Source organism: Epinephelus lanceolatus, chromosome 11 (assembly GCF_041903045.1).
Source record: "Epinephelus lanceolatus isolate andai-2023 chromosome 11, ASM4190304v1, whole genome shotgun sequence".
NCBI classification, from domain to species: Eukaryota; Metazoa; Chordata; class Actinopteri; order Perciformes; family Serranidae; genus Epinephelus; species Epinephelus lanceolatus.
Window position 1 is genome coordinate 25,113,357 of NC_135744.1, and position 27,929 is coordinate 25,141,285.

General features: G+C 41.2%; 1 protein-coding gene across 2 annotated transcripts; it reads left to right on the plus strand.

The window, feature by feature from the left end:
- Positions 1–197: 197 nt before the first annotated feature.
- Positions 198–27,891, plus strand: abcg4a (ATP-binding cassette, sub-family G (WHITE), member 4a). 2 transcript variants are annotated; one of them, XM_078172409.1, is made up of 15 exons: positions 198–1,051; positions 5,247–5,484; positions 15,244–15,361; positions 15,447–15,579; positions 15,672–15,722; positions 16,959–17,104; positions 17,194–17,317; positions 17,532–17,646; positions 17,735–17,874; positions 22,576–22,674; positions 22,798–22,966; positions 23,060–23,160; positions 23,240–23,398; positions 24,761–24,879; positions 24,978–27,891. In XM_078172409.1, the coding sequence occupies exons 1-15, from the start codon at positions 941–943 to the stop codon at positions 25,201–25,203; spliced, it is 2,049 nt and encodes a 682-aa protein (XP_078028535.1). In that variant the 5' UTR covers positions 198–940; the 3' UTR covers positions 25,204–27,891. The 2 variants fall into 2 exon arrangements, with proteins under 2 accessions (XP_078028535.1, XP_033466995.2); XM_033611104.2 differs by having other exon boundaries at positions 204–1,216.
- The last annotated feature ends 38 nt before the right edge of the window (positions 27,892–27,929 follow it).

The window sequence follows — 27,929 nt, forward strand, 5'->3', positions numbered from 1 at the left end:
ATCTCACCAAAACCTTCCTCATGTTTACACAGACTGTCAACAGCATGTGCACACACAGCGATGGAGCCGAATTGATCTTATGTATCAGTATTTTGTGGCCACATGACACATAAAAAAAAAAAAATCTTATGCATATGCACAGCGGAGCTTCATCCTAATTTCAATGTGTTATTCCCATTCCTCTCATTTCCCCAGAGACAACAGCCTGAAGTAGCCCCAGAATAGAAAATGGAATACTTAAAAGGTTTAAATTGGCATCTGAGGGCTAATTTAATGAAGTAGGCTGTGGCGGTCTGTCTGAACTGAATACATTTAATTAACTGTGAATTAATTCCAACGTTTAGGTCAGTGCTCTGCCATTAAATCACCGTAACAGCCTCAAAATGTCTTTACATGGGGCTTAAAATGTGTTTATGATCAACTACTGCAACAGTGCTTTCACAGAATCTGATTTATCTGAGGCTTATTTCGTTATAAAACACGAGGTCAGGGTGAGGATTAGGAGGATACAATCAAAATCAAAACAATATCTTTTTTTGCCCTCCAGTAGCATCCTGCCAGCAACGCCCTGTATCCCAGACCGGCGTGCCGCGTGCGTAGACCACACAGACGCACTAACCGGTAAGAGGATAACGGTGGCTGCTGCTACATCGAGCTGCTGCTGATGATGCTGATGCTGCTGCTGAAGCATCTGCAGCGCTGTTTGGCTGCTTTTTGTTTCATTCCAGATGTCAGACACTGAAGATTGTCAACATCAACACCAGCGTCGAGGATGTGTGTGAGTATTTCGATGCGACTTCAGAGCGGATGGATTCAATGCAAGGAATAATCCTACCGAGGAACAACATGACAGGCATCCTGCTCCCCTGACGATTCTCTCTGGGATGCAGTCATAGTTTGAGGCCGGACATGATTTTAATCTCAGGAGTTGCTGTAGTGGATGCGGGATGGTGTGCGCCGCACCCCGAGAAGAGATATTGATAAGGAGAACTCAGATCTGTCCTTTGATGCCTCTCATCCGATCCGGATTTTTCCTGGACTGTGGCGCACAGTGAGCATCTCTTGCTTTTTTTTCTGTGGGACTGTTTGGGGACCTTCTGATGTGGAGGGATTGTGCTGTTTTGTCTGAAGGGATCATCTGAGCACTGTTGCTCTCACCCCGAGAGGAGAACCAGGGCTGAGCTGCTCACCTGGTCGTTTCAACACACAATACTAAGTATGTGCAATGCGTGCGTGCGTGTGTGCGTGTGCATGTGCAATGCAACACACAGAATAGGGACTGACTGGTATGTGTCCTCAGAACCATTTATGACTCATCTATACCTTCAAAAAAGTCACCTCTCCCCTCTGCTCTGTCATTTTCCAGCCTTAATAGTGTCTCATGTTTTCATTCCCATCAGTTGTTAACAGGTGCTTTTTGAAGAGCTGGCAGCATCCCTCATCACTGACAAGTCACTGCAGAGCACAGAGTCACACCACGCCACTGCAAAGCTATATAGATACATTAAAAAACCATATATCAGAGACTTTTAATATGGCCGTGTGTGCTCACATGTCCTTGCTTTGGATGCCGCACATGACGGAACGTGGAGGCCTTCAATCTGACTGAGAGGCCATTAAAGCCTGTCAGTGTTTTACTGGGCTTATATGCAGGCTGGTAATGGAAATTCACTAATGGCAGGATGATCAATAGAAGCCATGGCCAATTTCCTTCACTGGCCCTCTTCACAGGAGGAGATTATTATATACAGTAGGTCATGGATAGTAAGCAGTAGCCGGAGAGTACTACAAGGCTTGCATGGCATTGCATGGCAGCAGTGGATGTTTATATACAGTGATTATGTGTTCAAACATGGCATGAGTTTGGATTTTAGTCTTCATTTTAGGTTTGCTTTGCTCTGTATCTCTGTGGAGAGAGGTGGATGTGTTGTTTGCCAGTATTTACCACAGAAACCTTGATTCTGACATGAACAGTGTCACAAAATGCTCTTTTGATGGGGTTAAACATGCCTGAATCACAGCTCTATGGGAGATGACTGGGTGTAAATATCAGAGGTGTGGACTTGAGTCACATGATTTGGACTCGATCAGGCTTGAGTCATAAATTTGATGACTTTAGACTCAAATTGACAGAATCAAAAAGACTTGTAACTTACGGAGGTCATTTTGTCTCATTATTATTTGTGTAACCGGATCGACAGTCCGTGTGTTAATGTGTAATCTGTAAATATAAAACACCTTGTACAGATACAAAAACGATTTGTGAGCTCAAAAAAACATTTTTCAAATGTACAACAGATGTGCAAATATGCAAACAAATTTTAAAAAAAAAGACGTTTACATGCACAGTTAAGTCAAGCTTCGGTTATAGTTGGCCATTTAAATGGACTACTGTCATTGTCTCAGTGTACAAGCTTGGGAGGAGAATTGATTGTATGTCCGACTTCCCTACAATAGGTGGTGATATGCCTCCTTTCAGCTTGTGAGTATCAGACTCTTTTCCATTTGACCCATTATGTCACAGACCAAACATCGACAAACAAGTTAGCTATGATTAGCTGGTGGCAAACTGTTACCATGGTGGAGAACTTTACAGCTTTGTACATTTCGTCCATCCAAAAAATGCATGGTTCTGGATGTAGATTTCAGCATGTTGTTACTGGCTTCTTCTTCTGTTATACATTTTATGCTATTAAACATCTGAGTCAAAGCTAGGGACGGAAACTGTGGAGCATATGCAGAGGGCCTCAGCCAGTTTGGGTCTGACTGACTGTTTACATGCAGGAGGAGTTCAACTCAAAATCACATTATGTGGGTGTGTTAGTCTGACTGTGAGAGATTTGATTTAGTCCAATTTCAGTTGGACTAATATGTTTACATGTATTTTAAAAGTCCAGTTTTAGTCGGACCAACACAATAAATCGATTTTCTTTAATGTCATGTAAACGTACTGACAATGTGTAAAATGAAAATCCACAAGCAAAAAGTGATAAACCATAAGAAGATTTCCACAAATGCTTTTCATTTATTTCTAAATTAAATATATTCACAAATATTTTTTATTTGTGAAATTTATTTGTGTATTTGCAGATCCATTTTATCCATTTTTATCTAAGATGTGCAAAAAGTGTTTTATATTTACAGATTACACATTAACACAGACACTGTGTCTCAAATCACATACTTCCGTCAGTACACTTCCATTTAGTATACTATGTACCCTATGTACTTATTGGCATAGTGCGCAAACCGGAAATGACAGCCGCAAATTAGCTAGTTAGCAAACTAGCATTAGCATTCACGTTATTGTTCGCGGTACCAAATCATTACAGACTGCTAAATTAACCCAATAAACATACTGCTGGCTCATATCCGACAACAGTATAGTGGTGCTTACTGCAAAAAACACATGTAGGCTATTTGTACAATGCAGCGACGTTCACGGTCGCACAGTCCTCGGCCGCCATTTCCGGTTTGAAAAGTGGTCCCTCCCCTTCCGCTACATAGCCAAGATGGCGACCATTGAGGGCAAGAAGTGTCCATAGTTCCACACTCAACTTCTTGACCGTTTTGAGTGCACCATAGGGTACTACGGGCAAGTTAGAGTTAGAGTTATCAATTAACCTAGTCCCCAACCTGCATGTCTTTGGACTGTGGGAGGAGAGAACCGGAGAGAACCCACGCTGACACGGGGAGAACATGCAAACTCCGCACAGAAGGACTCCCACACCCGGGATCGAACCGGCAACCCTCTTGCTGTGAGGCGACAGTGCTAACCACCACACCACCGTGCCGCCCATGAACGCACTTATGCACTCAAAATATTATGTGTACAGAAGTACAGAAGTATGCAATATGAGACACAGCAACAGATTGTTGATCTGTTAACGCGAATACTATTGAGACAAATTGACCTCCATACAACTCGACTTGGATTTTAACACCAATGACTCATCACCTCAATTCATTTCCCCTCATGTCCTGAATCAGCTAGCATTATTGCTATTAGCATACGTTAGCTTAAAAGCTAAGGAAGTTGTTAACAAATTTGTTTTAACAAATAAATGCATGTTTTACGATGTATTCATGATTTTTGTAAATTTAATAATGGCATTACTTTTGGTGAAGAGCACATTATGACTTGTTTTGGACTCAAAAATCAAAGTTTAGGACTTGGGACTTGACTCGAGACCCGGAACTTAGCTGCTTGTGACTCGCACGTCTGGTAAATATGTCACTAGCTGAGCAAAGAGAAGCCTCAGTAATTAATTTCTGACCCAAACAGACATTTTTTATGTGTATCTGTTTGTCACCATGACTTTTTTTTATTCGCTCCAAAATATGTTCAAAGCAGTCTTAAAGTTATTCATAAATAGGCATAAATAGACAACAGTTTCCTAACTATTTAGACAGAATCAGGTGCTTTTGTATATTAGCTGTGTCCTTTTTATCATTCCTAACACTGCTACCCTCAATTACTTTACAATAAAACATATCCCATTAGTTTCTCAGCATTTAAACATGACCATCCATAAACTTTGAACTAATAATTACATGGCTCTTTATTTACAGGCACTAATCTAAAGAAGGCCACCGTATGAGACAAAAAACAGATTTACGTAAATCATGCACATTGTGTTTGATAAATAACTACAGACTACCGGATTCATGTAATAATAATGTGCTCTGATGATGTCACATATCCTGACATCATCAGCTTGCTGATATAAGGGTAATGATTTCAGTTTCAGATTATCGGAAAGCTAATGGATCAGCAGCCACTACATACTTTAAAACACACTTCAGACAGGCCGCCTTGTCTAGAAGCAAATTTATGTGAATCAGCAGTATAAGCGTGCTGCAGGACTGAAACCAGATCCTGACTCCTCACACTCAGAATCTCATTCCCCTCAACCAGCCAGTCCATAAAATAAAGCTTAATCAGATCATACCCAGCACCTAGTTTTAACATGATGTGTGGAGTCATCCTAAAATCATTCCTACAGCAAACCTTTGTGTCCACACGCCTGCTGAGGTAACAGCTTTCTATCAGTCAGTCAACAAACTGAGAAAACAAAACCAGTGAAAGGTTTGTCTTAATGCCCAATTATTTACCTTTTCTGGTAAAAATGAATCTGATGTTCTGTATGAAAATGTAGGGATATGAAGGTGCTTTATTGAAGCAGGTGAGTGGAGTTAAGCTTGAAATCAGTTGTAAACACTGACATGTCTGTCTTCCTTTGCAGCCTTTCAGCATGGCTGAGAGGACACTGGATCCGGGCTCGGTCAGCATCCCCATGGAGGAGACCAAACTCCACAGCGGAGCACCCCCAGAGGCGCCACTCCTCACCCACTTGAAGAAGGTGGAGAACCACATCACTGAGGCTCAGCGCTTCTCCCACCTCCCACGCCGCTCCGCTGTGGACCTGGAGTTCAATGAGCTGTCGTACACCATCCGCGAGGGTCCCTGGTGGAGGAGGAGAGGTACTGCAAAGCTAATTTCACATAGTAACCATGATGGATGAGCAGGCAAGCACACCACCCATGATGATCAATATCTGGAGTGCAGACATTTCAAGGGAGGCATAAAAACAGCCTGTGTGACATTTAAGAAAAATATTTTCTCCTCAGCGTCAGTCAGTCTCTCTTGCTTTTCTCTTTTGTTCTGACACATGTAGCCCAGCCCTGCCCTCACACACACACACACACACACACACACTTGCAGACTTCCTCCATGTTGTAGCAGCCAGTGTGCTGGTAAGCTTTGCTGCGCTCAGCAGAGTTTAGACATAGTAAATAATTTACACTCACAGGTTGGCACACTGCTTGCCTCTCTTTTCCCTGTGTTGTCTGACGATAGACGGTGGCAGTGAGTCAGGCCTGTGATTGATCTGCTCATGAACTATTAACAGCATTTCAACCGACCACCTTTATTAATTATAAGCGTCCAACCTTTGGTCATCTCTGCTTGTCAACTAAACCACCCTCTGTAAACTGTTATATTTAGCTGCTCTTGTTACAGTGTGTATATTTAGCTGGGTGGGGACAGGGACTTCAGAGAGTCCTCTCTTCACATTCTCGGTATTGTATCCTTAGGGGTGACCCTACATGATGCATTGCAAGTCGTCTTGTGTTATTTTCAGTCTTGTGTAATATTGATGTGCATTATAAAAGCCTGGCAGAGGAGTGTTTGTTGTTGCTTGTGTTACCTGGATGTATGGAAAGTTTTCACGAGGAGGATCACGGCTAGAAAGCTTTTGATGCACATGTTTTTCCTCCAGTGGTCTCATCAAAACCAACCTGTGGTTTCTGCTTTTGTTTGTGTTGTCTCTTCAGGGTGCCTGCTTCAGCTCATCAGGCTGATGATGTGTGAACAGGAAGTGTCTCAGCTTTTACTAATTAAGCGGTGCCTTTCATAGAGAGGCTCGCCTGCCATTTTACTCTCTTTCCAGTCTGACTGAACCTCCCATCTAGCTCCTTTAAGTCCCTCTCTGCTCCTCCAATTACCCCTGCCACTCTCACCAAATAACATAAGCAGTGTGTTGCTTATATTTGACATATGCTGTAGTTCATTCTGAGGGGCTTGTCGGCGTTTGTGTCTCATTTGACAAAGTAAGCTCGGAGGTGATTCTCTGCAGTGCCTGTCTGCCTGATCAAAGCTGTAAAGCAGGTGTAATCGCACAGAGCTTAAGGCTGTTGTTCTGCGGTGTGCTTTAGTAGTCAGTGATTATTTCCCCTTGGAAAAAACACATCATTTTATGTTGCTTCTGCTGAATTATATGCAATCATACAGCTGATAGAGGAAAAAAGGATGACGTAAACAATGAGCCTTGAACCCGTGATGTCATTAGTAATTAAATGTGTTTAAGCCTTTGAGTCACTAACACGCTACTTATGAGTCATACCTTAAAATATCTGCGGCAAACGGGAAGAGAGTACCAAGAGGAAGATATTGTAAATGCAATAAATGTAAAAAAAACTTTGTTTTATTGTAAAAGGGCTAAGGAGGGTCAGGTGATGTATGAGCTTCCCGTCGTCTCCATTTGTTAATGCAGGTTCTTTCTGGCAAGGGCAGCCATTTATCCCTGTTAGGATGAAGCTGCCGTGACCTGCTTTCATGTTGAGGTATTCTCCTAACTGGTGAAACACTAGCCCAACCACAAACAGTGGCGCCACTAAGGGGTGGCCAGTGGGGGCCAGGGCCACTCTGATGCAATTTGCTAGGGACACAAACCTTTAAAAAATAATTCTGAGAAATAGTCCCTCCAAACTGTCATGACAAAACCTCCTGGCCAATGCATTCTCATCCCAACACGTCAAATATCACTGCTTGGTCAGTGGACTTTCACGTCTACATAGAACGTGCTTAGTATCCTCTTAGGCATCTGTTGCTGATGTTCCGGGACACTGTGTCAATTTATGCTTGTTACATGCATTATGCTTTTTAAAACACACTTTGTTTTCACAAGAAATGTATGTAAATGTAATTTATTTTGACCAAACCAGAGTTGGTGATTGTTGGAACACTGAACTAACTAGATGACTAACAAGAAAAACTAAAATGGTTTTGGTGAGATTTATTTTTTTTCCGTTGTGTTTGAATTAAGTATCTTTTGTGATGTTTTAACAAGGCAATTAAGATAACGTTAGTCTTACTTTGGTGAAAGAAAGCATTTTTAAATGGTGTACGGTTGTATTCTTATGTTAAATTAAAAAATTGAGTGGAAGAATAGGCCAAAATGGCCCTTTCAAACTAGTGAGTTACACACTCAATGTCATTTCAACAACCGACGTGTGTTGTCATCAAAGCAACTAACAGAAATCGCCATTTTCTTTTGTTGTACTCACATGACCATAGCAAATAGTTCGAGGTCCTTTCTACTCTATTTATTTCAATGCGTCCTTGTCTGTGGACTTTCACGTCTACATGTGATACACGAGCCTGCTCTCACTCCGAAGTCGTCGAAATCTGGCGCTTGGGCAGTGACTTGTGTAGAAGCGAAAATCGGTGCCTGGAAGTGGGCCAGATGGCTCCCGACCTCGTCTTCTACTTCTCTTCAAGATCGTCCTCTGAATTGATTTAGTATCTTAGGTTCAGTTGGCTGACACTTAGAGAAACACTGGAGTCAAATGGAATCTGGTACAATCGAGTTTAATGTGTTCACAAGCAACACAACACATACAACTCATGAGTCAGGCTCCGGAGCAAGACTGAAGTTTCACTTTCTGCGCTCTCCCTTTTATGCTGGTGAAGATTTGAGAGAATCTCCACCCTTTTCCTTTAGTCCTTCCTACCTGCATTCGAACCTATTGATGGCAGGTCTTTTCCTTTTTAGCCCTTTTTCATCTGGTCAAAATCTATTGGTGGCAGGCCCCTTGGGCCCTTGTCCAAACATGACCTAAAGGTGTAATCCCTGGGCCTGGAAATCCCCAAATTCTCCCACCATTAGGTTCGAGCCTGGTTTCACTTTATTTTTTAAAAACATATGAAGCCCGGGGACTTTCTCTATACAATCCTCTGTGCTTTCATGCAATGTGAACTCTTAGAGTGTGTGTCATGCAATACAAACGTTAGAGTGTGTGTGCGTTATTATTAAACAGTACATGGTGTGGTATATGTGTGCTCTTCAATGTGAATACATAACCTTGTGTTATGAATACATAGACTTGTACAACAGCGTTTTATTACACATAGATGCATAACAACCAGTTTTATAGGAACTTATACATAAAGCATGGTTATATAACCTTTACTCTTAATCAACTTATGCAGTATAACACCTTTACCTGATTAAAGATTAAATCTTACACTACACTTGCAGCTTTACAAACCAACGAAAAAGGCGTCCTTAAATGTCGGCATGATACGCCACCGTTTGCCGTTATACATAATGGTGCCTGGCGGCATCAGGGGGAAACGTGGCGGGACATGGACGAAAGTTAAAGCGGCGAAAGTCCAAGTGGGGCGGTGAGGTGAGTCCAACAAACACCTGATTTTGACCTGAGACCGGACTTTCACCCAAGAGAGCTGTGTTTGCATCCCGTAAGATTCCAAAGCCAAAACCTGTTCTTTTTTCCTAAACCTAACCATGTGTGTTTGTTGTTGAAGGGAAAAAACGTAAATTTGCGGTGTTGTATCGACCTGGTGCATTTATTTTGAAAGACACTGTATGTAAACGTTAAATTACTGTGAAAATGGAAGTGTATTTTGAAAGAAGAGAACTGACTGAGAGTGTCAACAACCAACGCACCCAGGGTACCTTGGACGTCGTATGTGGACGTGGAAAGTCCATGATCGAATGTCAATATGTGACATGGTCGGAGTGAGAATGTGTTGGATACATATGTGCAAGGTATCCTCCTGTATCTGTTGTTGACATTCAGGGATGCTGTGTCAATTTATGCTTGTTACATGCATTAAGCCTTTTAAAACTACACTTCCACTTTCACATGCAGCTCATTAGTTGCTAATAGTCTTTTTCAAAATAAACTTACAATTTTGGTAAAACACCTTGTATTTCCTTGTGCAACAACAGCACAAGGTTAGGTTTAGGGAACAAATGCAAATGGTAGTCTGTGGTTTGTTTTACCCATCCGCCTCTCCTCCCACTCACTCTATAGGGACTTTCCAGCTCCTTATATTACGTTGTTACCAGCAGAGTTTCTAATTGATGCTGCCAGATGCATTATAAATTGACACATCTTTCATAGAGGTTTGATACTCTGCCGGGTCGTGTTAGAAACCAAAGCTGCCCAGCAGCATATACCGCCACAAAAGGTGCCTTTTTGCATTGGTGTCTGATGCCGAAATCACTGACAAAGCGGTGGTATTTGACAACTTGTGAATGAGAACGAGCTGCCCTGGCTCATGGACTAATTTGAAGAACAATGAACTGCCTAACATGTATATACAGATACACATTAAAACAAGATTGTTGTGTAACTCAAAATGTCGACGGTACCAGTATTGGTCAATGCACTTCAGATAATTAGTAAACCAAAGTAAGAAAAGAAAAAAGAAATGCTATTTCTTAACTCTCATATTGACATTTTTCAACTAGCTTATATACTACAACAATACAATAGTGAAATTCATTTATGACTTTTGGTTTTGATGTTTTCAGTGGTTTCATCTGGTCACCCCTAGGAAAAATCTCTGGGGGCACAGCTGGCTACAAAAGGGGAAGGACAGGTCGAGGGAGGGGGAGCAGGAAAATGTTTTCGTGCTTCTAGGTGATTTCATCTCTGCATTTTATTAACTGCCATCACGTCTCTCCACATAAACATTTGTCAGGATGAAAAGAAGTATGGTCATTACAGGAAAAAAAACATATTTTACTCAACATGCGTGGTGCTGCTCGGATCATGCTCCTTTTAAAATGCATCACCATGCAGACGATAATTCAAATTTATGACTGTGATGCAAAGTAATTCATAGTGCTTCACCATCAACATTTTGTCACTGTCTTGCAGAATGGTTATGAACATGTATGATGATTAGGTTTGATCGAGTTTTTTTTTTTTTTTTTTTTTTTTTTTTAAAAAGCAGTCTTGTAATTGTTTATTTATTATGTTGTAGACCAGATGGCCAGACAGGGAAGTCAGAATGATACTCCGTGTATTTGTCATATGGAGAATGGTAGCCCTTTCTACAGAGTCTGGGTATACTATCTACTAAATGTCCTGATGGCAGGGTGGTAGATCATTAGCAAATGATCAAGCACATCAGACAGATCTCATTGCTAAGTATATTATATATTTTGTCATAATTAGTTAAATTTGCTTGAATTGAGCTGATTTATGCAGCCGGATTGTTTTAATTTCAAAATAAGATATGACCAGCCGAGAAGTTTAAAACATTTACAGAATAAATTAGCCTAATATTATTAACAAAATGTGAAGAAGTAACAGTTTTGAAGTCCTGTCAAAAACGTCTTTGTCTTGCGTTGCAGAGATGTTTATTGAACTGAGCATGCCGACCAGCTAGCCCCGGCTCATCCTGTCTTATAATACTAATTGTGCTTCAAGAGGCACTAGTGAGTCACTTTAGTGTGTTTAGTGCTCCAGGGATGACTTTTTTTTTGGTAGACTGACGCAGAAGTTAGCGTCGCCATGGTTTCCTCATTAAAAGCCAGTGGGATTTTTCCATTTTGGATTATTGCAGTAGTAGTAGGCTTGGTGGCAAACAAAAGTTCAAGATACTTACATGTTTTATTCAGCAAGATAATCTCCACAAATGAACACCACTTTTATGATTTCACCAAAAGTAAAAAGCTAACATATCGCTATAAATGATCTACACCACGGTTGCATGACTTAACATCACCAGCACAGCAAGGCTGTAATGGTGTTCAGTGTGATGGAGCTTTGTCGTGTCAGTAAGCATTTATTATCAACCGCCTTTTAAGACACCTAAAAGCTTCACAGTTCATGAGTGGGGTATTTACTGAAGTATTTTTTTTGTTTAAGAGAAAACATGAAAGTCTCTTAAGCTTGTGTTAACGACAGACCTGATTTCAGGCATCTAACCAAAAACCCACTGACTTTAAAACAAGGGAACGAGGAGTCCTAAAATGCTAATTCCTTTAGGTGTTAGGACTCACTCCTGCCCCTCTTTTTTAGTTTCTGATGTTTTGAAATACCCCTGATCTCTCCTGACAAGCTTACTTTTTATGTCTTTGACTCATAAGTAACTGGAAAAGCCTTTTGGGTACATCTTGCTTTCTAAGTGCCATTTCAGCCAAGCTAAGCAAGCTAGGCTCAGCTACCTTGCAGGCTTAGGCAACCATTTGTCTTAACTCTGCGATCATAAATTGTCTCAATCCAGGCATTGGTCAAAGCCAAAATATGTCCAGAGCCAGATAATCTGAGGTCCGAAACTAAAAATCCGAAATCCATAGTTTTTAGGCAAAGACTGTCACAAAACAGAGAGGAACAAGCAGGACACACAATGCAACTATGACAGCACAAACTGTACCAAAAAAAGATTCAAATGGCATCGATATATAGTTTTGATATGGCTGTTTTCTTGCTACTATGGTTGGGCTAAAACTGAACTAAACAAGCCATAATGTAAACTACAGGCTGAGGCCGTAACGGTTATAGGATAACAGTGTTCTTCTTACTGGCACTCAGAGTCTCAGCAGTTTGCTTAAATTGTGCGTATTCTTGCCAAGCTGTTAGCTGTTGGCCTGTAGGTGAGATGTTGCCCCCATTGAGTTTTAATGTGGCCAGGCCTTACATACAACTGCGTTTGTGAAAAGCTGTATAAAGCCTTTGTGGCTGCAGAGGGAGCTGTGTGAAGTCTGATAAACTACCTCAAGTGATGTCATTTGAGTCAGTGTCAGTTGCTCCCATAGAAATAAGATGAGAGTAGATCGGGCATTCCCATTCAAATTAACAAAGCAGTCTTTTTCAAAATAACTACGTCGGTAAAACATCTCGTCTTTACATTTATTTCCTTGTGCAACAAAAGTATGCGGTTAGGGTTAGAAAAATCCCATCGTAGTTTGGCTCAACATTCACTTGGGAAGCAAAAAGCAGCCTCCTGAGTGGACCTATCCACCTCCCCTCCTGCCCACCCTTTAGGGACCCTTCATGTTATGTTGTTAAAGGCTGTGAATCATACCTCTGTGAAAGGCGCAACAAACCCAAAACTCTGATCAAACTGTTGGTGGTCGAGTTGCATTGTGGGTTATGTAGGCACCAGCTAAAATGTGCTCATGACAGTATTTTGTTTGAAAAAAAGTTGTTATTTTGATGAGGTGAAATGCTTTTTTAAATCCAACAGTGTGACCACAGTGTCTCGCTGTGTATGTTTGCAAGTGTTAATTAACCAAGATGTGCAAATGTCTAACAGGTATTCATCTTCTTATTGCACCCCAGTAGATGTGACCAAAGAACCTTATTCACCAGACTTCATGCAGACAACTCATTTAAGAATAGAGAATAGTAGAGACTTTATGTAACATTGTAATAAAGAATCAAACATTGATAAAGTGTGAGGGGAAAGAACTACTTTCCATCAGATCACCCTGGTTCATGGAAATACTACCAGTACATTCCTGGTGTGGGAATTGACTTGTCATTTGTGCCAGTTTGAGGCATGTGACAAACCCTCCTCAACCGTGACTCATAATAATTTGTCTAACAATTACTTTGAGATTTCCTGAGATCACACTCAGCAGATACTGTCACATGTTGTTAAATCGACGTGTCTTTGACGATGAGGTGCACTATATACTGTGTGGCTCTCATGGGACTGTGGGTGATCAGGATGTGCCTGCAGCCTCACACAGATAACATCATTATTATGCGCGACCTACAGCACCGGGTTAGATCATCAGTATGCACCACATGCCAGAGCAGGGCTGCTTCACTGACAGCAGGCTGCTCTGCTGTCTGAGTGGAGGCTGTCTGATGTAATAACACTGCGTGGGAGGAGGGGGCACTGCCATTAGGCTGCTTTACTCATACAGCAAGGGTTTAAGGGGTCTGGCAGCTCTGCTGAGACCCTAATTACACAGCTCGAGACAGGAAGACGCATCTCTGAGGACAATGGTGAAATGGGTGAGGCGAGGGAGACGGGTGACAACATGGCAGGATACTTAGAGCCTTTTTTTTAAACCTCCCATATCTGTCAGATCTAAAACTGTTTTGTTCTTTTATCATAATGCTGAAGCCATCTTCAGAAGAAGGCCATACCACTTCAGCCATTTTTAAAACCGCAGCAGGGAAGTAATGCCTGTGGTTTCTCTGTTGGTGCCGCTGAGGGAGCCATGATCTTCAATCTTTCTGTACTCCTTTTTCTTTTCATGTTTTGCTGCAGACCTGCTGCCCAGTCCAGCAGCAGCCTTTATTTTTTATTCTTTACAGCCATCTTCACCATGAATTCTTTCTTTCCCCTAGACCAAGGATCTTCTACATTTTTTAGGCCAAGAACCTGTTAGCTGACAGAGAGACAGAGCAGTGACCCCCTATGACATATGTTGTATAAAATTGAGTTGCATATAAAAATGGGCCTAAGTGCAATGTGTAAAGTACCCTTTTATGGTGTGTACATCATGTTTGTTTCTGAGGTGGACGGTTTTTGAGAGTCTCTTGCTTGAAAAGTTAAAACGATTCTTGTGGCTCACAAGAACGTCTATGCACATCCAATAATACAGCTAATTCGCCGATATGTTTCAGTAGTGTGTCACTGTTTGAACAGTGATTTATGCTAACTAGCTAATATGGTTGCAAAAGGATTCATGGGTAACAGTTAGTCCAGTGGTTCCCAGCTGGTGGGTCGCGGTCCAAAAAGTAGGTCATGGTTCCATTCTGAATGGACTACAAGTGACTCGGGAACATGTCAAGTTTGTAAAAGACACGCTTTATTTTGGAGTACAGTAAATTTCCAGCACAGAGCTTTTATTTTGAAGTGCCATTTTATGTTATAGAGTTAGCGACTAGCGGACAGCTACTTGACAGAGACAGCAAACTAGCCCTACGACATGGCCAAATGCAAGTATGACGCATAATGTATTAAACTGTGTGGACCTTGAACAAACTACTAAGGAGAAATCTGGATCCCGTGGCTGGACCAGTTGGGAATCACTGAGTTAGTCTGTCATCAGTCCTGTAAATTATCATTATTGTTATTTATAGTTTAACCTGGGAACCAAGTTTTCTGGTTTCAAACCCATTTAGTTTTGGTCGAAATTAGGTGCAGGAAGTGGAGCAGAATTCATTCAATGTAGAAAATGAGTAATAGGAGTTTTATAAAGTTTTTTTAAAAGTGAGCAGACCAAGCAGACGGACCATGATTAAAATGACAACTGGGTGAAAGCAAACTGAATACAGAATGTAAAATAATTTTGTGTCGGCAGTTGTTAATCTTGTTAAGAACAAACATCAGCCTCTGTCTTGCTTTCATACCTGGCTTTCTCTGCAATTAATTTCCCACATGAATACACTAAAAAAACAATGGAGGAGCAGGATATCAACTAAAAATGTAATTTCATATCTCAATAGTTGACCTGTACTCCCCTGTAATGTGTGAGGGTGGAACAACATAAATTCAGTAACATGTTTTAAACTTACCTTGTTGTTTTGTGAAAAAAGCACCTCAAAAAGCTCACTTTTCTACAATTGCTTAGATTTTTCATTATATATTTTCGACCTCTTTGGAGTAAAGTGTCTGATATTGATAATTTCAGACCAATTACAGCACTATAAACCACACATTTTTCCCCTCTTTGTCAGGTTACAAAGCCCTCCTCAAGTGTCTGTCAGGAAGATTCAATAGCAGAGAGCTGATTGGCATCATGGGGCCGTCTGGAGCCGGGAAATCCACTCTGATGAATATTCTGGCGGGGTACAGGTGAGATGTGGAAGATCAGACTTTTGATTTAATGTAGTGCTTAGAAAATGGCTCCAATGTCATTTTGATTTCTGTTGGGAAACAGGGAGACGGGCATGAAGGGCCAGATCATGGTGAACGGTCGACCGAGGGACCTGAGGACCTTCAGGAAGATGTCCTGCTACATCATGCAGGATGACATGCTGTTGCCACATCTCACTGCGAGGGAGGCCATGATGGTGAGGTTGTCTTAAAAAACAATATCAACTTGCAACACTTTATTAAATCCTTATGTTCAATAATAAGGTGCTGGCTTGTGTCTGTCTTTCAGGTTTCTGCCAATCTGAAACTGAATGAGAGCATGCAGGTCAAAACAGAGCTTGTAAGTCTGAATATACTGATTGCATTATGATTACATGTACAGAATTGTTTTGCTTGCCACATCTCCCTCACTCCCTGGAGTGCTCTCTGTAAGACATTTTTTTTGACTTGAATCCTTTCCCTGAGTTTATTTTTTTATCTGGAGCATCCACTTCAGAAAGCTTCATTGGATGCTTCTTGGGATTTTCCACCATAGCTCCTGCCATACTCCTGGCTGCTGCTCCATCGCTATGTTTTCTCCCCCATTCCTACCCGCTTTAGCTCTGGCTGGTCAATACATTCTCATTCCGATCCTGTCACAAATCAACGTTTGGTCAGGGACTTTCAACGTCCACATATGACATGAAAGGTACCTTGGGTGCATTGGTTGTTGATGTTGTGGGACACCGTGTCAAGTTCTGCCTGTGACATGCATTGTCTTCTTTCAAAATAACAATGTTTGCATGCAGTCTCTTTCAAAATAAACGCACTACCGCAAATTGAGATTTTTTTCCTTCAACAACAAACGCACATGGTTGGGTTTGGGCAACAAAAACCTGGGTTAGGTTTAGGAATAAAGAACAAGCCTCCCGCCCGCCTTAATTGGACTCTCTCAGCCTTAACTTTCGTCCTTGTCCCTCCGTGTTTCCCCCTGACGCTGCCAGGTGCTGTTAAACTATAACAGCAACTGGCCGCGTATCATGCCAACGTTAAAGGATGCCTTTTTGTTGGTTTTTGTCGCCACAAGTCACTGCCCATGCGCTGGATTTCGACAACTTGGGAGTGAGACCGGGCTCGGCTGGTTGATGTGAAATGCATCGATTCTGGCGTGCCAGTTCAGGAGAGCCACCACAGACACCAAACCATGGACGTATATAGAGACCTGGATATAGGAACAGCTCAAGTCTCTGAAGCGAATTTGACATGGTGGGCAAACCATTTAATTATAACTTCCAGGTCTATCAAGTGATGCCATGGGGCCCAAAAAAGACTTTTCCCATAGACTTACATTTAGCCATTTATGTCTACATTTGGGAGCAGATCCTCATCTATGGCTACAATGTCCTTTCCTTCTTTAATAGTTTCCTTGCCCTTGTTCCTCACGAATGGTTATGTTGTCAAGTTTGAAATGGTCTATGGAAATATTATAAGATGAGGTCATATATACCATGACATGAAATCTTATCCACACTGCCCGACTGTATTGTCAGTTATGTGCGACAACATGTAACCACATCCGTCTGTGTTTGTGTCTCAGGTGGATGAGATCCTGACTGCTCTGGGTCTTCAGGAGTGTGCTCAGACACGCACCAACTCTCTCTCTGGAGGCCAGTGTAAAAGACTGGCCATCGCCCTCGAGCTGGTCAACAACCCTCCTGTCATGTTCTTTGATGAGCCCACCAGGTGTGGTTTTACACACATAGTTTGAATCTGCTTGAATCCAGATTTAATAGCACGTCTGTTTTTCTGACTCGCCTTGTATCCCATCCCAGTGGTCTGGACAGCGCTTCCTGCTTCCAGGTGGTTTCCCTCATGAAGTCTTTGGCCCAGGGAGGACGGACAATCATATGCACCATTCATCAGCCCAGTGCCAAGCTCTTTGAGATGTTTGATAAGGTAACTTCAGTGCTCATAGTGCTGGGCGCGTCTAGCGTTCCATTAGCTGCGGCTCAGACCAGGGCACAGGTTAGCATGATTCATTTTATCCAGCTGACAAGCAGCGCAGCAGTCGATATTGGGCCTATTGTTTCGTCAGTTGTTCATATATTATTCACAGAGTCAGTGTGTTGGAAATAATGTTGATTACTGTGTACCTGTGTTCCCCCTCCAGCTGTACATCCTCAGTCAGGGTCAGTGTATATACAAGGGCACAGTCCCTTACCTCATCCCTTATCTGAAGAACCTGGGCCTCCACTGCCCAACGTATCACAATCCTGCTGACTTCAGTGAGTCACACAACTCCTCCAGTACAACTGCGTGTGCCTGTGTTTGTCTGTGTCTTTGTTCTGACCAGCTTGTCCTCTCTGTCCCCAGTCATTGAGGTGGCATCAGGGGAGTATGGAGATCTGAATCCAGTGCTGTTTGAGGCAGTCCAGGGTGGACTGTGCTCTGAGGAGGGCAAGAAGAACTCCAGAGACAAAAGTGACTCTTCCTGTCCCTCTCAATGTCACAGTGTGAGTGATAGCAGCCATCCCACCGAGCACTGACACCATATATTTTATATTTACTGACGTCACAGCCTCGCATCACATAATAATGAAAATGCTCACAACATCGAAAATATCCACCTTTAGTTATCTCAAAGAATTGTGCGATAACGGGAAATTGCATCAGATTTCATTGATGGTTTCTGATTCTGATGGCTCATTAAGCAATTTATCTACTCTTTTAAAAGTAAAGGTGATAGTGTTTAAATCTACAAATCCACAGTGTAAAATAAAAAATAACAAGCTACAATAAAACAGTGTTGGTTGCGTCAATTTTGACTAAAAATACTCTAATAACTCTATTTTTAAGGTTCAAATAAGTAATTACTGCCAACCAAAGAAAAAAAGTGAACACCCAGTAAATAGTGGGACATTTTAAGGTAAACTATGGTGGAATTGATGGCTTCCAAGGGCCCTAGGAATGAGTCCTAAAACCTGGAATACAAGTTAGCATTTTAGCACTACTGGTTCCTCCTCTTGAAGTGAATTGGTTTTTGGTTAGATGCCTGAAATAAGGTCTTTGGTTCTCACAAGCTAAAGAGACTTTCATGTTTTGTTCTATACATCAGTAAATACCCCACTCATGAATTTTGAAGCTTTTATGTATCTTAAAAAGGTGGTTGCTAACAAGCCACCAGATGAAACTACGGGGTGTCATCACGCCAAACAAGACTCCGTTTAGTCATTCCACCGCAGTGTAGTTCATTTATAGCCTAGCATTATCTTTTTACTCCTGGCCATTGCATCTACGCTTAAGAAATCATAAAAATTGATGTTTATTTGTGGAGATTGTCTTGTTGAACAAAACATGTAAGTATCATAAATGATTGTTTGCCACAGAGCTTATGTTTAGTAGTCATCTTAAATCCAATGGAAAAATCCCATAGGCTCTTTAAGAGGGAACCAGGGCTACGCTAACTTCAGTGTTGGCCTACAGAAAAACGTTGCATTTAGTGAAGCCTAATCTGCGCAGACAGCTGTTTAAAATCACAGAAATACCCACTGTGTATGTGTGTCTGACTTATTAATCATATATTTATTGGTCTGTGAGCGGCAGATTCCCTCACTCACTCACTACAGTGGGCAGTGAAATTAATCAGTGAATCAATATATATTAACACCATTGATTTCCTTCTGTGGCGCTGATATGAAAACTACTTTGGTTTAGTAAATGTCTGCTGTCAGTCAGCCTGGTGAAGGCAGTTTGGGTGAGCTCTGTCCTCTCAGCCGCTGCTGACAGACGACTGCTTCAGTGGGCAGAGATACTGAATGCAGGTCGGAGTAGGTGTGGATTGAAAACTACTATCTCTGTGGCGATAATAGTGACACTACCAATCACACTGCGTGAGAAAATATGATGCTGTCTGCAACATAACAGACTTCTCCAGTTGCACGACATGAAATAAAAGTGTTGCGCAACAGTTTTTTCTGTTGAAGATGCGTCAATTCTGTCGAGTGACAGTCTTCAAAAGTATTGTGCCTCCAGCCGCATCTTTTAACCATCTTAAAATTTTGTTTTCAACATTTTTAACTAGCACATAACATATCTAAATATAACGGGAAAGCTCAGCTGTTATTGGAACACAAAGTGAAAAGGGGTGGAACTGAGGAAGGGAAAATTGTCAGCTACTGTTTGTAGCCAACACCAGGCAGCGTTTCACCTCGCTATATTTGTGTTTTTTTGACACTGTGTTCGTTATTTTGTAGCTCTTGGATACATGCTGCTCACAGTCTGGCACCTTGTCACCACCTTTTTATAAAGTCCCGAGCTCACCTATGCTGAGGGAACATCTCGAACATAGCAAAATAGAAAGAAAATACAGGCAGAGGGCAGAATGTCTGCAGATAAATAGTCAGGCACACTTCTACTGGGTCAAAAGTGATGATTAAGAGGGATTACTTCATTGTTTTGTTTGTTTTTTCAAGGAAAATCCTGCATAGTATTCCTTAATCAAGCATTAATAATATTTATCAGATAAAACGAGTAAACATTAAAAGACCCATGACTCATTTTTCTATTGCCAAATGTTAACAAAATCCTTAACTCAGTTTATTATCTTGACGTAAGACTGAACACTAGGCCTATATGACAAATAAATCAGATATTTTACTGCATTTAATAGCTGCAACTGCATTTTAGTTGTAAAAGCTTTGGTTACATTTGATAAACAACCTCTATTTTGATGCTTTTTTTTTACACACTCTTGCACCATATTTAAAGTCAAAGTGCAAACAAAATCCCCAGAGTGAATCAATTTATTTACATTGTGAATTATAAAATGTTCAGCAGACCACCAGGCACCCCATGGCAGCCCAGATTTGAGTATCACTGCCGTAACCCTTTCCTGTCCACATCATCTAAACCGTTCCTTCTCCCCTCCAGCTCATCGATCTGTCTCCTCACCCTCTCTCAGCTTACTCTCACTCCCTCTCTCAGCCTCATGAGCTGCTTTTGATAAGAGCATCAGCTAACTGCTATAACTATAAATGTAAACCACCAAGAGCTCTCTGATATACCATTACTCCTGTATAGTGCAATTTTGCCCCTGTATGCCTTTAAACATCTTATCAGTTTATTGATTTTCTCTGTTGTCCTCTTTGTCTTCTTGTGTAGGCATCAACCAGTAACTCTTACTGGGTGGTGCAAAAGAGGGGAGGCATTTGAAATAAGTTTTTAAGCACAGGGTAAGGAACTTTTATTTGGCTTAGGAGAGGGACATACAACTTTAAATTGTTGTATTTTACATTTATTTGAAATGCCCTTGGAACTCCAAATCCTGCTGGCTGGGTTCATCATGTTTTCTTTAAAAATCACCAAAATTTCATCATTTATCACAGCCAAAAACTTTAAAAACAGAAATTTTTGGATGTTTTAATTCTTGAGGCATCATGTGCGATGAAGGCTTTCATCATCAAAATAATTTTATTCTACATGCGTCATTTAAATTTCGCCAAAACATTAAATATTTGCACTAATCAGATCTTTTAAAAAGTATTAAATTCTACACTCCTGCATGCATGATAATTGTGAAAAACCAAGGCCTTTTTCAACTTTTAACTTTTACCTTTCAAACATCACACATTAAGTTTTTAAAATCTATTAATGCCCGCCGTACAAAGTTACTGATATGGCCACTGATGCATACAGTTTATTTGGAAAGGCAGTCATAACATATATATATTGGTTCAATGGTGTTCATTATGTCTTTAGTTTCTGATAATGACTTAAGTTGTTCTTTTATCTCAGACATGTTAGGATGTTGCATACCTTGACAAACTTCCGCCTTCCTCCTAGCATAATGCTAATGCTAGCTGTGTGCACACTGTAATGTGCACGCTTGTGCTTGTGTGTGTGATGTGTAGGCTTGTTTAATTTTGGGGGTTTCGTGTGTGACTGCCATGCACCTGCAGTCTGCTGAAGTTCACACACAGCTTGTGCAATGATGCAATTTCCATTTTGCTAAAAAGAAATAAGCTGTTTGTTTTGGTGATAACTTTCACTTCTATGCTATTTGCTCATTGCATCAGCTCCAATACCTACATTTGTTGTGAATTAGGGCTAGCAGTTAAAAAAATAAATCTAATTAATTACATTCTCATTTACATTAATTCATCTGAATTAATCGCATATATCAACTGATGCTCTAAAAGTATTAAAAAATATTAATTTTACTGAATTTTGCCAGATGTGTTGTAGTAAAGCTGCTACATTTCATACACAGTAGTCCCCCTGTTCTTTACCACTCAAACTGGTCTACAGTCCACTGCAATCCTATTTGCAAGGGAGTTAGTTAGTCAGTCACAAGTAGACATCAGAGGCTGTGCTAGCTCTGACCTCTGGGTTCGCTGCTAAAAGCTTTGCGTTGAGGTGATATTTCAGGCTCGAAGTTCTTCGATGGTACAAAAATTCTTTACTGCTCCTATCAACAGTTCCATCTGGCTGTTTTTTAAAAATGTAAAGGCTCCATTCACGGGGCAGAGCAGTGTCGTCTCGTCTGCCTCCATCATGTTACAAAGCCACTGTGGTCTTCAATGATGCACCGGGTCAAAGGGCACCACAGGCACCATTAATCAGCCCTAATTTTTTTAATGTGTTATTTATTTCTGTGATTAACTCATTGAAATTAACACATTATTTTGACAACCCTGGTGTGAATATTTAAAAAAAGGTTATCAAGGTGAAGAGGGTGAAGATTAACCAAGTCACACCACAGTCACCCCGCTCCTCTGATAAGTAAAATACAGTCCCTAACCTTCCACTGCCAGTCAAACTATCCGCTATCATTCATCACCTAGAATTTGATACAGACGCAATGTGCACTGGAGCGTGTTTGGAGGTTTAAATTCCTTTAGGGACAAAATGTATATGTACAATGACATTATAACATTATTAGGATAAAGTGAGTGTCTCCTCAGCATCACTCTGGGACAATTTGAATATGTTTTTAACCATAAACTCGAATAATTCTTATGTCCTACATGAAGTAAGATTCACTTGCCCACGAAAAAACATTTTTGTTAAACTAGCAGAGTATTTGTATTCTTCTACTTATACTACTTATTACTACTTAATACTTATACTTAAACTATAGTTTGTCTCCTTTGTTATCTTATATTAATGTGTGTATTACATATCTGATTCCTTGATCTCGCTGTCTTTCTCCACAGGACACAGGAACCCTTGAGAAACACAGCTTTGCCACCAGTACATTCACACAGTTCTGCATCCTCTTTAAAAGAACCTTCGTCACGATATGCAGGGACATGGTAAAATAATTATTCTGTTAACTAATACTGTGAAAGGCATTATTAAAACAGGTTGAACTTGATTGAAAGTATCAGTTGAGGGTATCTGAGCTGTGTTGATGTTTATTATCTGTCTTTTTAAAGGTGCTGACCCACCTCAGGGTGATGTCCCATATTTGCATTGGAGTGCTGATTGGCCTGCTTTATCTCAAAATTGGAAATGATGCCAGCAAGGTTTTCAACAACACTGGCTTCCTCTTTTTCTCCATGTTGTTCCTCATGTTTGCCGCCCTGATGCCCACCGTCCTAACCTGTAAGATGCTAGCGAGGGATCGGAAACATTCATTTGACATGTTGTTTTTGTGGTTGAAGTGGAAAGTCTTTTAACGCTGCTGTTGTTCCACAGTTCCTCTGGAGATGTCCGTGTTTATAAGGGAACATCTCAACTACTGGTACAGCCTGAAGGCCTATTACTTGGCCAAAACCATGGCTGATATACCATTCCAGGTAACGGTCAATGACTGAGCACACAATGGTTTGAACATGAATACAATATATTTCAAATTAACAACGCTCTCCTTTCCAGGTGCTTTGTCCAATCATGTACTGTAGTATAGTGTACTGGATGACTGAGCAGCCTCCAGAAGCGGGTCGCTACCTGCTCTTTATGGCCTTGTCCACATCCACAGCCCTGGTGGCCCAGTCCCTAGGTCTGCTCATAGGGGCTGCATCCACGTCTCTGCAGGTAGGCAAACCTGCACACCTTAAAAGGATAGTTTGGAATTTCTGAAGCAGGGTTGAATGAGGTTCTTACCCATAGTCAGTGCATTACCTACAGAGGATGTTGATCGACACGACCCCAGTTTGGAGAAAAAGACAGAAGTATCTACGTGAAAGCAAAGTGATGTACTGCTGTGGACAGGTCCGCTGCAAACTATGTTTTAGCCCCCCAAAAAATCAATACCATTTTAAGTATAAGCTATATTTAGAATATTTTTACCGTTTACCCTTGCTGTCATGGGGGTCTATGCAGATTGACTGGCTTCTGGAGCCAGCCTCAAGTGGGTGTTCAAAGAACTGCAGTTTCTGGCACTTCCTTTGTGGCTTCATTTATCAGCCCCATAGGCTGCCACTTGGTTTGAGCCAATCTGACAGCATCCAATCAAGCTGGAGGAGGGAACCATGAAGAATCATTATGTTATTGAGTGCCAGTTGAGAAAAAAATGGAACCAAAGTCAGTTTTGTTTGTATACAAAAACTATATTGTGGTAAACAAAAGCAGATTGCAATATGTTAAAGGTGTGGGTTGAAAATTACGAGATCAGGCAATGGGGGGGCTTGAGCAAGTAACAAAACGTGTAGCTCAGCGTGTGACGTAAACAGTGACGTACTCCGAAGGAAGCCGCGGCTAGTCAGTCCTTCGGCGATTCTCTCTTAAGTTGGCCCATCCTTCACTGTTCCCGTCATTTGACGGTTAATGGCCTCTTTGTTTGCGAGGACAAGCAGGGCGCCCAATTCCTTGTCTTCTCAGTTGCTCATCTTTACAGTGTCTTTCAGATTTGTGTTTCCCTATTGCTACTAGCTGCTCATTCCTGCTATCAGCTGTTTCCTGTTAGTCCACCGCCAGTGAGTCGCACTTGCGGCGTCATCAACAGCCCCTCCCGTGGTGGAAGGGTACCTCGTTCTTTTTTAACCAAAAAGGTTCCGCCAATATGTCTACCCTACGAGGTGGATGATTGGCCACCTCGGATCAACTCGCCAATCTGGCTCTGTGTGTCTAAACGCTCGCAGCTTGCCGGCAAAACGGCCCAACATTTGCCAAAAATCTGGTAGTGTAAAAGGGGCTATAGTTAATGAGCTAATGCTAAGCTAACGTTAGTTTGACAGCTGAAGAAGTTTTTAACAAACTTGTTTAAAGAAATAAATGAAAATTTTATAAAGCATTCATGATTTTTGTAGATTTAACTCTTGTTTAGGACTAGAAACTCAAAGTTTAGGACTTGGAATTTGAATGCAAAGATTTGAGACTTACCCATGACTTGCAAAACCATGACTTGGTCCCACCTCTGCCAGTTTGTTGATTTAATACCACTCATTTGTTCCACAGGTGGCAACCTTTGTGGGTCCAGTCACAGCCATACCTGTGCTCCTCTTCTCTGGCTTCTTCGTCAATTTTGACACCATTCCCAAATACCTACAGTGGAGCTCTTATGTTTCCTACGTCAGGTATTGTCAGCTACTTTATGTAGTTTAAGATAGAGACTTGCTAAAATTATTTTGGCCAGGTTCTCGCTGATCTGAAACAATTCTCCTTTTCTCTTCAGGTACGGCTTTGAGGGGGTGATTCTCTCTATCTATGGGATGAACCGGTCGGAGCTGGAGTGTCCGGACCTGTCGTGTAAGTTCCAGAAGCCAGAGGAGGTCCTGCAGCTGTTGGATGTGGAGAATGCAAAGCTCTACGTGGACTTCATGGTGCTGGGGGTGTTCTTCCTGATCCTCAGACTGGCTACGTACCTGGTTCTGCGCTACAAAGTCAAGTCAGAGCGTTAAGACATCCAGAGGCTGATGGATTTGGATGCTTGCACATATCCCAGCAGTGTGAGATAGTAAGCAAACATATAGTCTCTCTTTCTCTGTCTCTTCTTTACATACATGTACAAAGGCATTAACTACGAGTGTGCTGCACCACCAAACTGTACAGTATAATGTTATCTTTTGGGCTTTGTTTTTCAAGAAAAAGGAGAAAGTGTTGTTCTACCCTCTGCCCATTTTTAGTTCTCCTTCACGTCATAGTATTTTTCAGATCACCATTACCTGTCAGAGATATTGTGTATCAGCACTATACATAAACGAAATACCCAACAAAGTAACAGAAAGCATGTGTCTTTAAACTGAGAAATTTGGATTTGTTCTTATTTGGCCGCCACATGAAACATGAGTGAAAGTCTCGGGGTTTATGGGGAGCCATAATAACCATCTTGGTGCAGAAGTGTCCAATAATTTGTAGCTTCTCAATACAATGCCTAAAAAGATAATCCAAGCCACATCAGAAGTCCGTTCATTGGATGTACCAGGAACATGACTTCAAGATGGAAGCCCTCTTATTGCCATCGGGAAATGTCGAAACTTTCAGTGCCGGAAAACGTTTGTGCGGCCTCTCGCTGTCCTGTAGGATCATCTCATCAGGTGTCTTTTACCAAGACGCTGAACATGATGACTTTTCTTTACGGAATACGACCATGACAAACCGACTGCCAGTGGATGGCTCTCCTCGCTTTCCATCTCCAGTGTGAATCCCTTTCGCAGGACCTTCTGCCCATTGACGGTGGCAGAACGTTTAGACATGGATGAAATGTTTGTGAAAATGTCCAGCAGTGTGTCTTATACAAAGACTGATATAGACTCACCCTGCGACCAGCCCTATGATTCCTTACTTGCTCCTTATCTTAATATATCATGTTTGTTTCTGCCATAACTGAGGAAGCATTCGGTGAACTGGGAGCATTATGCGAAAGCAAGCATGACTGCTGTCTCCTTCCTGATGCAGAAGGCTGCCGCACGGACACAAAGGTGTTTTCAGTGAAGTGCAACAGCCTGTTCTACGGTTAAAAAAGTCTAATCGTGTTGTTTTGACACGATTCTTTGAACTGCTTGTTTCCACTCGTTGTATGACTCTTTAGCTGCCTCCTCCCCAAGCTGCAAAAGGAAATAACCTGTTATTTTTCTCCTTCTCTTCTTCTGCTTTGCTGATGTCTGACAGATGTGTGTTGTCCAAAACAATGCTAGATACTTGAAATGCTGGCTGGGCAGTTTTTGTGCCTCTGAACTAGAATGATTTGAGTTTCCTCTGCTTCATTGTTTGCACATACACTTTATGTCAACGAACATGCTGGTTCACAAACACACACGCACACACACATGCACATATGCACTCAGACATATACACGAAAACACACACAAGCAAATACACTCTTGGCGATGTTTAGAAGAGCCTCTCCTTGTTGCAGGGCAATGCAAATATTTTCCAATAGACTTGCTATGAAATATTTCTTACTTAAACTATGCTACTTAGTAATCCTTATTATAATGCATAAAATAATGTGAGTATATAATCAATGATTGTACAGTGAATATGTCATGCTGTAAACAAATGTACATTTGCACTTTTCAATGTATGTTTATTCTTTTTTATTTATTTGTATTTGATTTTATTTTTATATATCTATGTGATGAGTGCTGCTTGAAAGTATAACTGGAAAACAGCAACCGAATGTTGCATGTTCACATTAGGAATGAAATTTATGAAATATTAAATTTCAGAGTAAAGCGTTTTCAAACGTTTTTACTTCCAAATGTATGTATCCTGCCATGTCTGAGGAGCTGCAAGTCCTCTGCTTTCCGCTGAACATTTTTAGAATATCTGGAATCGAGTGCGTCACTGGTGTAGATTTGAAAAAAGTAGAACAAAGAATCAGAAGTGAGAGAAGGTAACACAGGAATGTGTGAAATGTGCTGGGAGGAAGACGGATAATCAACAGTCAACCAAATGCATCATTATGTAGCTAAAGAGACTGGCGATCTCTTTAGGAACAAACTGGATCAGAGAGCAGATCTGCTTCACTGTTCAGTCCTGCACAGACTGGAGGCTGCAGGTGGAGGTTTGGATTCTGTCATTAATAGCAATAGTCAACATTGTGATGTTTAATTGTTATACCTCCCACTGCTGTGGCATCAGTCAGTTCATATGTCTTATATTAAGAGCTTGATTTGAGTCATTTTGTTCCGACTGGTTTTATTATGTGCAATAACCATCCAAAGGTGTTTTAACTCTATGAGACCAGTTTCGTGAAGGGAAAATGTGACGCTGCAATGCGTCTGTTTTTCATCTGTTCATTGTGTTTTTGTTGCTTCTGTTCAGAAACTAATTTGGTGGACGTGTTTACTGGATGGCCCTCTTACGGATTTAATTACAGGGACAGAAACAGAATCAAAATAGTGAAATGTACTGTAGATGGGTGCTGGATAAGCTAAAGCCACTGGGCAGATGTTGCCATCTGAATGCCAGACCCCGTCAAGATAATCGGTTCTCAATGTGTAGCATGGGAGAAATACTGGGTACAGCCAGTTTTACTGCCAACACAGCAGATATGTGTTTTAACCTTCCCCGAATTATATAAAAAGCCATGAGTTGGTAGTAGACCTGCAGGTATGACTTTGTATGATGAAAAAAAAAAGAAACGGCTCCAACCTCGGAACAAAGCAGGGATAATTAGTGT